At 40.6% G+C, this 11,584-nt stretch overlaps 2 protein-coding genes across 2 annotated transcripts; both read left to right on the forward strand.

Moving 5' to 3' along the window:
* Positions 1–7: 7 nt before the first annotated feature.
* Positions 8–4,265, forward strand: MBD4 (methyl-CpG binding domain 4, DNA glycosylase). The gene is made up of 8 exons (XM_053469317.1): positions 8–35; positions 496–705; positions 825–1,480; positions 1,632–1,703; positions 1,854–1,988; positions 2,696–2,845; positions 3,325–3,428; positions 4,003–4,265. Exons 1-8 carry the CDS (start codon positions 13–15, stop codon positions 4,078–4,080), a joined length of 1,428 nt encoding a protein of 475 aa, XP_053325292.1. The 5' UTR covers positions 8–12; the 3' UTR covers positions 4,081–4,265.
* A 1,480-nt stretch (positions 4,266–5,745) lies between these two features.
* EFCAB12 (EF-hand calcium binding domain 12) lies at positions 5,746–11,020 on the forward strand. Its single transcript, XM_053469637.1, has 8 exons — positions 5,746–6,261; positions 6,984–7,205; positions 7,493–7,652; positions 8,135–8,385; positions 8,635–8,848; positions 9,397–9,562; positions 10,220–10,354; positions 10,894–11,020. The coding sequence occupies exons 1-8, from the start codon at positions 5,746–5,748 to the stop codon at positions 11,018–11,020; spliced, it is 1,791 nt and encodes a 596-aa protein (XP_053325612.1).
* Positions 11,021–11,584: the final 564 nt, after the last annotated feature.

Raw genomic sequence — 11,584 nt, forward strand, 5'->3', positions numbered from 1 at the left:
CAGAGCATCAATATGGCTTCTCCTGCGCCCGACAGGTAACTGGATATTTCGTTTAAGATTATAGAACAGCAGACTCTTAAATATATTCAGTCTTAAACTATTTAGTTGCCCGGTGTGAACATTCTATGTAGTGGCTTGTTAACTAAGTTTCACTAATACCTAATTGTAACCTGGACTAGGCATTATTTAAAGATACACTTAACTGGGTCACCTGCATTCAAGCAGGGATATCAATCATAACATACTGATAACAAAAGCACTAACAGGGAGTCTTAGATCTGATCGCAGCTGTGCAGAATAGAAAGCTCCAGGCTGTGTGACCCTGAAATTGGGGCTAAAACCCTGAGATTCAGGTCAAATCCTGAGAGTGTCTTAGTGTGTTTATATGATCAGACCAAACAACCTCTGCTTTAGCTTAATACAAAGTTATGAGGTCATATGAATGCCGAAACTGCAGATCTAATTTATCAATATTCTCATGTGCTTTATTTACAGTTCGGAAGCTACCTACCCCGCCGATGACCAGATCACGGCTCCCCAGATTACTACACAGCCATTGTCGAGTACTGCAGAGTCCCTTGGGAATGTAGATTCCAAATTTGCCAGTTCAGATATTATTTGTAGCATTCCAGATGGATGGAAAAAGATAATAAAACAGAGGCAATCGGGCAAAACAGCCGGGAAATTTGATGTATTATTTCTAAGGTAAGTTCTTGAAAGCATAGCATGTTTAATTGGTACTTTTATTTATTATAATTGTATAATAACGATCTTACACTCTGCTAGGATTGGTAATATATAATATCATATGTGTCTCTTTACAGCCCCCGGGGGACAAAGTTCAGATCCAAACGTTCTATTAAAAATTATATTGATAACAATAAAGATGCCAACCTTAAAGTTGATGACTTTGATTTCTCCTCCTCGTTTCCATCCCATCAGATAGTAAAACAAGACAATATCACTCAAGCAGGAAAAAATGAGAACACACCAATGTGTAGTCAATGCCTTGGTAGCCAAATTGCTGCGGAAGACATACACGTTCTTGGAGAAAAACAGATAAATGGTAAAGATCCCAGTAGGAAAAGGGTTAAAAGTCTTAGGACGCTGTCAGAGAAATATATGAAGGATGGCGTGAAGATCAAAAGGCCAAGAAAAAGTTCTTCTTCTAAGCAAGATTCGCAAACTAAGCCAAAACGAAATACCCAGAGCCGGCCTGGGAAGAAAAATGTTGGTGACAGAAAACCAAGAGAAAAAAAATGCAATGATTCAGAACCAAAAGTTAAGGCGAGTTCTGTTGAACCACTCCAACATTCTGAAAATGAGATGCCGGAGATGCCCGTGGAGCAATCTGAAGGAGTATTAACCTCGGAGAAAGGAGAACATCAAACTCCTCCATGTCCTTTGGAGTCCAGTGACTCGAGTAATGACTCCTGTCCTGATGATCAAAATACGATGACCTCCATTAAAAATGCAAAAGGTAAAATTCATATAGGAAACTATATGTGTGTATACATATATATAATATATAATATATAATATATATATATATATATATATATATATATATATAATATATATATATATATATAATAAATCAAGATTTATTTGTCCCGTTTCTTGTTATTTAGATTTAATCCCAAGATCACAAGTGGAAAAACGTAAAACCAGTCCTTATTTCTCCAGCAAAGCGATCAAAGAAGGTCAGGATTGTGCAAAATACTATTTTCATATCTAATCACTGCTTCTCTCTGCCTGGGCTGTGGTATACTCCCCGTGTCGGTTCTCATTTTATGCATTGCTAATGGTGACTTTAAACAAGGATATGATTTATTGGTTTTCTCTTTTTATAGCGCTGGAGCCTCCTAAAAGAAAAGCCTTTATGAAGTGGACTCCCCCTCGGTCTCCCTTTAATTTAGTTCAGGAAACTTTGTTTCACGATCCATGGAAACTTCTCCTCGCTACCATCTTTTTAAACAAAACCTCTGGTGAGATGCCTTTTATTGGAGCTATAGGAAATCAAATATTTATAGCAAAATTTATACAAATATGGAAATGGTTGCAGCAATAAAAAAAAAAGATGACTGCTTGGTCAATACATTTATCTGAAGATACTGGGACATGTACAATAGCTTCTCGTTAGAATTCCTTTACCTGAGCATATGGGAAATACGCCAGATCTTCTTATTCCATCTGACAGTGTTGAGGTCCCAAAAACTTTTGTGACGCTACATGACATGACCTATGACCCCAGCCCTTCAGAGAAGTGGTTATACTGGACGATTGACATTAAGAAGAACTGTCTTGGGGCAGATTTACTAAAATAGGAATGTGCAGGAGAGATCTTGCCAGCTTCGACTCCGAATAAGTTTCTTCTACAGGAAGAGCTCGGTTGGTCCAAGCATCTCACTCCTTTTGCAGGAGAATGTGCCATAAGGGTATCTTAAGATGCTGATCTGAAGCCTTGGGTCTCTCTCGGCTCCCAAACTCCCACTTCAATAAATATACCTTTTTAAAGCTCTCCGACCCTGTCCAAGTCACGCCCTGCGAGTCCTCAGAGACTGTTACTGATTTCATTTGTGATTAGAGCATCATCCATAAAGCTGTGCTTTCCCCAATGATTTGGTAATTTTATTGTAAGACAGCAAAGATAGGAAAGGATTTTTTTAAACCATAATCATGTGTACTCTTACAGGAAAAATGGCAATACCAGCCCTGTGGGACTTCTTGGAGAAATACCCAACTCCTGAAGTAACCAGATCCGCAGATTGGAAGGCAATGTCCGAATTACTGCAGCCGCTGGGACTCTATGAACTCCGGGCGAAGGCCATCATCAGGTTTTCAGGCATGTCTCCTGCTGGAAACCATAACACTCCGTATTAATTATAAGAGATCTACTGCCGTTATGAGGCCATCATATAAATCGATGTAGTAATGCAAGCAGGCGTATTGATAGAGCCTGTTAACCCTTTCGCTTTGCTTCACCAAAGTAGTTTGTTAATGGCAGTTTTTAAGGATAAATAATATATATTTACAGATTGACAAGATTTGTCAAGAATACCTAAAAGATTTAGGACCAGAAAGATGGTAATGGCAGCGTAATGTATTTATTTTATTAAATCTTAGTTACTGTTAAAGAAGACAAGGGAAAGGCAAGAGCCGTGTCTGGACTACAATTCCCATGATGCTGAGCCAGCATTCTGTGACCCATATTTAGCTATGGCCAGCTTAAGCGCTCACTACACTATACATACGTATATTATTCTGCTTATTGTCTTCTTAAAGTTGTATGAAGTAAAGTGATGTCACTGATTTGCTATCCAGATGAATATCTGACCAAGAGTTGGAGATATCCCATTGAACTCCACGGAATCGGAAAATACGGCAATGATTCTTACCGGATCTTCTGTGTGAACGAGTGGAAAGAGGTACAAACCCCAAGGATACATGATTTGTGACACAAATTTTCTTAGCACTTCTCCATTAGCTTCAAGTAATAAATGAAGTGTCCCTGTACCTTTTTTTAAAAAAAAAGTCTGCTTTTCCCAGTCAAAAAATCAGTGCATTTTGTCTTTAACATAAAGTTGATTTTAAACAAAGTATGTACGTTAAAAATGTGTCCCTTTCGCAAATCCTAGATTTTAGGGTTCAGTACATTAAACGTAGAGGCCAGTGGTGCATTCACCTCCGGCGCGCCGCTGTGGTTTCTACTAGGTGTCCGGTGACCAGTGAGCTCTCCTTCCAGCATTACAATAAGGCGATCAGGCTCCCGCTCCTGGATCTGCTGCCCTAGGCCTAGTTTGCCTAGGTCAGAATATGGCACTGGTAGAGGCTAATACAATGAGGGAAATTCATGTAACAGTCATAAGGCTCCTGAACCTAAGACGAGACCAACGAGTGATTAAGGTCTGAGTCTTTACATCATGAAAAATTGACAGACTGGTTCACCTTATCTGCCGTGCAGTTCGATACTTGTATGTAAACGTGTGTTATATATTCCAGGTCCACCCAGAAGATCACAAGCTCAACAAATACCATGCCTGGCTGTGGGAGAATCGAGATAACCTTGGACTGAAATGAATAATATTGGCTTTTATGCATAAAATAATTCACCTATTTGTATGTTTGGCCCGTTTTATAACCGAACTGTCTTTCTGTCCTAGTATCCGTATGTCAGGCTTTTAACATATCAAATTTTATATTACTAAATTATTTTTTTATATTTAATCAGTTCTTAAATAACTAAATAAACCATTTTTTTTTTACTTCTGTTCATAGAGTGTGATGTGTAGAAGATTAATGCAGAACAAAATCCCCTAGGTGTATATAGGTCTAAAACAACACTTAGGACATATGTGCGTTTCAACCCCTTGGGCAGGGGGTCAGCATGGGCACCCTGACTGGTCTGCGGCTTTTCCTTCCTTGGACCACTTTTGATAATTACCGACCACTGCAGACCAGGAACACCCCACAACACCTGCAGTTTTGGAGATGCTGTGACCCAGTCATCTAGCCATCACAATCTGGTCCAAAGTCCTATATACACATATACAGTACTGTGCAGAAGTTTTAGGCAGGTGTAAGAATGCTGTTATTAGTAGTAATAGTACTTTTTCATTTCGCAAAATGATTGAACAGAAAGAAAATCAATTTATGGTGTGACCTCCCTTTGCCTCCAACACAGCATCAATTCTTCTGGGGGCACTTGCGCAAAATCAGGGATTTTGTAGACGTATAGTGCCTCTGCAGCAGCAAATAAACGCGTTTATTTTATTTTCCCTTTTTTGATCATACTCCTAAAGAGATAATGTTATTTTTGTGCATTCTTCTTTTTTGTGCTTCACTTTGGATGTATTTATATATATATCTTATATTTGAAAATTATATATTTGGATATGTATACGTACATATATGTATGTATCCAGGAAAAAATATATAATTTGTGTGGGTTCACTAAATGAGAAACTACAGCTGAAGACATCGCAAAAACGCAAAAAATGCTTTGGTCCTAAATAGCCCGGGCCGTTCAAACAATCAGTTTTATAAATGTTGTTAAGTGACCTAAATTAAGAAATGTCTACTATTACAACCAAGCGATCACATGGTACATAAGGCATCGTGCTGCGCTCACCGAGCTGCTCTGCTTTGTATATACTGATCACATGACCTGCCCACAGACTCTATCAGCCAATCACAGCTCAGAAGGGCAGAACTGTAACCAAGCCACCAGACTAAACAAGCATTGAGGGCTTTACCTGGAGTTTGAAGCTCAGGTAAAATAACTTTTCAATAATATAGTTATATAGCATATTCTTTAGGGTATTTTACTCTGTATTCATTTGCTCTGCAGTCTCAGTGGCTGGGTGGGGGCGTAGATGTGTCACTGTGTTCTATATCTTGGAGTGTTCTCTTAAGAACTATTAACTCTTCCTAGCACCCAAATCCCTAACTCGAGTGTGTGTGTGTGTGTGTGTGGGGGGTTGTTGACATGGCCTGCCGTGGCCCCCCCCACAGACAAATGTCCACTAGATGTGACACAGTGTCCATGGACTATGGATGCACACCCAAACGGTGAATGTAGAGCTTATAATGTAACGTGTGTCACGCAGCAGTATAGAGCAGCATGGAATTTTGGTATAAAGCTAGAATAGTAACCCAAAATCACCAAGTCGGAGCAGCACAAAGCACTACTCGCACTCACAGAAAAATGTAATTTCCCTTTTTGCACAGACACTGAATTTGAGGATGGCAGGGGAGGTTACTTTTAAAGACTTCCCAATGTCTGAAGAGATGATTCTGAAGCAATACCGCCGGCGAGATCTGTCTCATACTCATGCGTTTCGGATGGCCTGCAGTAAATCGGGTCCTCCAAAGTCCAGAACGAGACGTATAATTGCCCCTCCTATGGAAAAAGTAGAATCTTGGGTGTCACAGCCGGGATGGGTAATACCAATGGACCCTAATAACAATCACAAACCCGAGACTGTTAAAACAGGAATTACCAAGACAGAGACGGGGCAGAGCTGCTCAGATTGGATAGCGGCCAGAAAGAAATTCCGGCAACAGCTGGACAGCATGGGAGATGTTGAGGAATTTCTAAATGGGAAGCCAGTCCTAACTGAGTTGGAGACCCAAGTCGAGGAGAGGATAATACAGGAACGGTCAAAGACCCTGACATCTCATGGAATGACTCCAGACACAGAAGTCCAGGAAGGGATGTTAGAGGAAAAATCAAGACGACCGATGTCAGTTTCAGTCATGGTGAGTTCGAAAATAACCACAACTCTAAACCTAATAACCCAGTTTTTGCTAAAGCCGGGTTTTTGGGAAAGCATCTTCTTGTTTTCTCTGTTCTGGTCTCTTCAATATAAAATATTATTATTGTATGATAAAACTCGGTGTTAAGAAACAAACCGGCATCTTGTTTTAGATCCAAGAGTTGCACATCCGTATAGTCATGGGGTTGTCCACCTTGTCCCACTAAGGATGCAGATATGCAACATTGCATTGTTTGGCTTACTGGGACACCTCCCAATTAAATGGGTTTAGTACTTTGAGTATGTTTTAAGTAGAAAAGCATGGAAAAGGCTTGACCAACATCACAGAGCTGATTTGCCCATCATGAATCCATGTTATCTCCAGCATATGCCTCTTCTGCTACTCACATATGATGTGTGCTATCAGACTGCGACATTGGACCAAGGGACACCTGTGTCCTCTCTTGCAACGCATGGTAAAGCAAATAGGCAAATTCTGCTCCAAACAATTGTTTCCATATAGTTTTATAGCATCTCTCTAACGGTAACTAAAGGCATGCACGTTTTATGGAGTCTTCCCACAAACCCCTTTTTGGTATGTTTCTTCTACATAGAGTTAAAACTGTTACCAGTCTGAGCAAATGGATTTGCTGCAGTAGGTTTTCATGTACATAAAACATACCTAATTTATGGTTCTTAGTGTTTTCTTACATTGTTTTATTTTAAACCAAATGTGTGAAGTCACAGGTAACAGAAAGCAGCTTTATGAAGAGTCCACAGAGCCACATTGCCACGCCGACCCTCCAGTCTCCAAGCCCAGATGGCCTGGGCATCATGGATAATTATTTGCATCAGCGCCGTCTGCGCCTCATGGACCTGTACAACCAGACGGACAAGACGAAGAAGAAGAATATATCCACCAGTGATCTTAAAGCTGTCAGGAAAGAGGTGACTCGGCAGATGTGTAAATATATGTGTGGATGTCCTAAAGAACTTTGCCCTGAGGCTCTGGTTTCACATCTGAATACTGAGTCTCCTGGGAATTCTGAGTTTCTCTGGCACAAAATGAGCATATATATCATGCATAGTATATCCCAATGATACCCCAATACAATGGGGAGGAAGTCATTGAGGAATTACTAGTCCTTTAACAATCGAACATACGTGTATCTTCCAACAGTTGATCTCCTTTGTCCTAGGCCATAGTCAGTAATCATCCTTTAATCTTTTTCTAGGCTGGATTACCAATCAATGACTGCCAAGTAGAACATATAGTTATTTCACTGAGTGGCAAAACCCCAAATTATGTCAACTATAAGGAACTTTCGAGAGGGAGGTCTGCATGGAAGAAGGAGAATATGGAAGAACACTTAAAAAACATAACCTCACAGCCATGTAAGGAAGGTATACCCTGCAGAACAGAATACACCCTGACCACGCTCACTCCCTCCAGTACCAGAAAAGCTGACCCCATCCAATTAGACTTTTTGAGGGCCCTGCACTCTAACCTGTCTCCATCCCAAAATACTGACTCCAAGAGCGTGAGTCAACCATTTAACCAGGTCTCATTTTCAGACATGGGGAAATGACCATGTTTTGGCCTATGGGAAGGATGCCCCTGATGCTAAGGGACATTTTATGTGCCACCAGCTAGGTGATTACTGTACAATTAATTGAATTGTGAAACAAGAATATGTAAAGTTGTCATAATGACTAAAATGATCTTCTTGATAAAAGTAAGACACGGCAGGATGACACGGTACCAATGGCTTTAGGTGCAATGGCGGAATAAGATAAGAATTTGGAGTAAGATTAAAAGGATTTTGGGGGTACACATCTCTCAAATTGTTTTAACTTTGTGTTGTCTGTAACTGCAGTAACTTCTCACAAAGGACAGAAATCCATGGATACCAATACACAGTTTGCAAAAATGCAGCATGTACAATCCAAAGTTGGTGAAGGTTCAAGGAGAGGATCTTCACCCCAGTACAGCGAACAAAGTGAGGAAAGCAACAGATCGCAGTTTCTACAGGTACCCCCAACTGACCTGGGAGAGAAAAGATCCCTCAGTTACGAGGAGATGGAAGACGTCATCAAGCATTACAGAGACAGAAAGCGCAGAGCGAAGGTGAGGAATGCAGCTAAAGACAGTATATTTCAAGTAAAAAAATACAGTTTTGGACATGTAGAACCTGATAGGGCTGGATATGTTGACTAAAGTGGAGAAAAGAAATCATTGATCAGTGCCAGATCTACTAACAGATCCATTTAAAAGTCAATAGTCATATTATTACAAACATTAAGCTTAAACAATTGTTCTGGTGAACATATGGGAAGTTTATTCTAGAATTAGGTGTGTATGTTTGTTTTCCCTCAGAGTAGCACCCCGTGCGAGCGCTGGTCGGATCAGAGTCGTACTATCCGCACTTGGAATGATGCAGTGGACACTCACTCTCAGCCATCCACACTGAGCGAAGAGATGGGAGAAAAAGTGGATGCGTTCCGGAGAAAGTGTCTGTGGCAGTACCATGAAATCTCAAAACTGTGTCAGATTTACAAAGTGGCGCTGTCTGAGAAGCTTCTGGAGAGAGGTGAGAACACAGAGAGTTATGTCATCGGGACCGGATGATGTATTTTGGCCTTTATTTCACATATTCATCCAGTCGCAAGTGCGCTTTATATCACATATGGTGTTGCGATGTCATGAAGTTTCTCATATCTGCCTTTTTGAATGTGAATATCCAATTCTGGCACATTTAATACTATCAATTCTATCAGATGCACTTCACCTAAGAGGCGTAGAAATTTAAGGCAACACATAAAGAGTCTATTTAATTTAGAAACGCCGTATTTAAGCAGTCTTCAATTACTTTAGTGCAATGTATAGATCAGGCCGCATATATGTTTTACACTTACTGTTACACTCTCTAGAAAGCAGCGCACACTTGGGAATTCCTTATCACGTAGCCAGTGTCATCCTTTAAAGTAAGAGGAGGATCACAGGAGCTGTAATTCATAAACCGCTAGCATATAGAGTGCATGCTGCATTCTACAAACCATATCTGAGTGATGCTTTGCCATTCCCAAGTGTAAGTAATAGCATGTAACTCTTCTGCCCCGTTTGTGTCTCCCCGAGCAGCATTGTTGCACCCTGGGGACAGATGGATTCACGCTTCAGGACAATCCTTACAGATCCGACAACCTGGAACAGCGGCTTTTTCCACCAAAGACGTCCCTAAAAACCACATTCTTGCCCTGAAGGAATTTCTAAACAGTGGTAACACCGGCAAGGAGACTCACGGAGGGTGAGACGTGTCTTTTGTCTATGTGCATAGCAGAAACTCACATAGATGGAGTGTACCTTATTCAACACGTTTCCAAGAAGCGTAGGTGATGTGGCCATCAGAGGCAAGCATGGCAGCCAGCTGTGTAAATGCAGCCAAGCTGAGTTATCAGTCTTTGACGCCTTGTCCCCAGTCATGGGATACTTCAGCAGACATAATAGCCCCAGAAGGATCACTTAATTCACAATCTAAGCAGGCCACCATATTTGTAAATTCTGGTCAGTTCTCCTTGGAGGCTCCTGATGCTCTTGTAATCTTAGAGTAGGCTCCATTGATTAGTGTGACCTGTGTCACCTCAAAGCCCAGACATTGGCCCTTGGGAGCACTACCAACTAGCCACATGTAGCTCGAAGAAGCGTGTAAGCTTCTTTGAGCAGGGCTTTTCCACCTTTTGTTTCGGTATATTAAAAATGTTTGGTGATGCACTACTTCTTATGTCCAGTTTACCCATTGTACAGCACTGGGGAATATTATTTTCTATAGGTACTGCAGGTACTTTAATTACCCTATTCTCGCTGATCATTTTACTCTTTTTCCCCTTGAATTCCCTCCAATTACTACCATTCTTCATTCATTTTTATAATTCTCTGAAACAATCTTCTCTCCATTTTTCCCCAGAATTCCCGCTCATACGCCTTACCCACCAAAAGCCTATGTAAATAGAATCAAAACCAGGGTGAGGGGCAATGCGAAGACTACCAAAGAAACGCTGAACTGCTGGGTCACTTTTGAGCAGTTCCAGGGGATGATCTGGTAGGGGTCTACATCATCAATATCTTAATTCAGAGGGTTTAATGTAATTTTATATGATGGACACTTTAATAACCTTGTTTCTCGGCTCTACAATATGCCTTCTAGAGCTGTTTTGTAAGTTGGTTGGCCCTGAAGGATCAGCATTAGAACATGACCTGTGGCTGCATGTAGCTAACCGTTCTGGGAGAAAACCTTTGTCAATACCTGAAAAGCATTGGGGAGAAACACTTTGCACAGCAAGCAAACTCTTGCCAAAATATACATAGTTCTGCATGCGTTTGAGTCATGATGGTAGTCGAGGACAAAACCATAAGGTTTCAGTGGTAATCCCCAAAAGAACAAATTTTCACCAAGCTACAGCAGCACATTAAGCATTATTGGCAGTTATAGTAAGACTGATCATGAATTTAGAATTTTCTTCTGCTTTTGAATTATAGTTTATGATCAGTTTTGGACATTTTGTGCTTTTTCAGTACTAAGCGTAAGTAAACAATGGGCAATATTTCCATTACTAACCACCAGTTTCTTCATGTCTTTAGCAATCTGAAGAGGAAGCACACTTACTGTTTCCGGGCTACCGAAGACAACGCTTTTTGGCCTGGCCATCTTCTGGAAAAACTTTGTCTTTATTTACCCCAAGCTACTCAAACACAATTGAAACCATAGACCCATATCCTCCAAAAGGACTTTTATCCTTTGTAGGTTGTGTGCCCACTATTTTGTATCTTTATCTATATTTGCTATGGATTATTTGCTTTGATATAGTGATGGAATCCGCAATATTTATGCCTTAGGTGTTTTTTGAATGGTATTTTCTGGGTATGCGTTGGATTCTTGCTTTATTTTGAGGAACACATACTCAGATATAGAACAGGATGAGGATCAAACCTGATGTTCATGCCTAGGAGCTCTCTGAAATCACAGCTGATTCCCAAGCCTCGCCTTAAAAACCTTTTCCACATATATACATGTCTAGCTTAAACAGGACTCCATTAAAAGGTATTTTCAGCTCTGCTCATTCTTTATTCTGAAGACAGTTTTCAGGACGCCCAAACACACTTTGTATTCCAGACTTTTGAGCTCCGATACCTTCATTGAGAAATGAAGACATTATAACCCAGGGATAGGCAAAGTTGTTGCCGAAATACATTAGTGTCTGGGTTATGACTTTAAAAAAGTGAATTCTGGGACATCAAACCATAGAGGGCAAATACCAATAGCCCCTGGACC

This window comes from Spea bombifrons, chromosome 6 (assembly GCF_027358695.1).
Source record: "Spea bombifrons isolate aSpeBom1 chromosome 6, aSpeBom1.2.pri, whole genome shotgun sequence".
In the NCBI taxonomy this organism is placed as follows: Eukaryota; Metazoa; Chordata; class Amphibia; order Anura; family Pelobatidae; genus Spea; species Spea bombifrons.

Coding starts and splice junctions, on each gene's coding strand:
- MBD4 (XM_053469317.1), top strand. CDS start 13: ATGGCTTCTCCTGCGCCCGACAG. Junction 36..495: donor GCTTCTCCTGCGCCCGACAG/GTAACTGGATAT, acceptor CTTTATTTACAG/TTCGGAAGCTACCTACCCCG. Junction 1,481..1,631: donor CTCCATTAAAAATGCAAAAG/GTAAAATTCATA, acceptor CTTGTTATTTAG/ATTTAATCCCAAGATCACAA.
- EFCAB12 (XM_053469637.1), top strand. CDS start 5,746: ATGGCAGGGGAGGTTACTTTTAAAGACTTCCCAATGTCTGAAGAGATG. Junction 6,262..6,983: donor CGATGTCAGTTTCAGTCATG/GTGAGTTCGAAA, acceptor GTTTTATTTTAA/ACCAAATGTGTGAAGTCACA. Junction 9,563..10,219: donor GGCAAGGAGACTCACGGAGG/GTGAGACGTGTC, acceptor ATTTTTCCCCAG/AATTCCCGCTCATACGCCTT.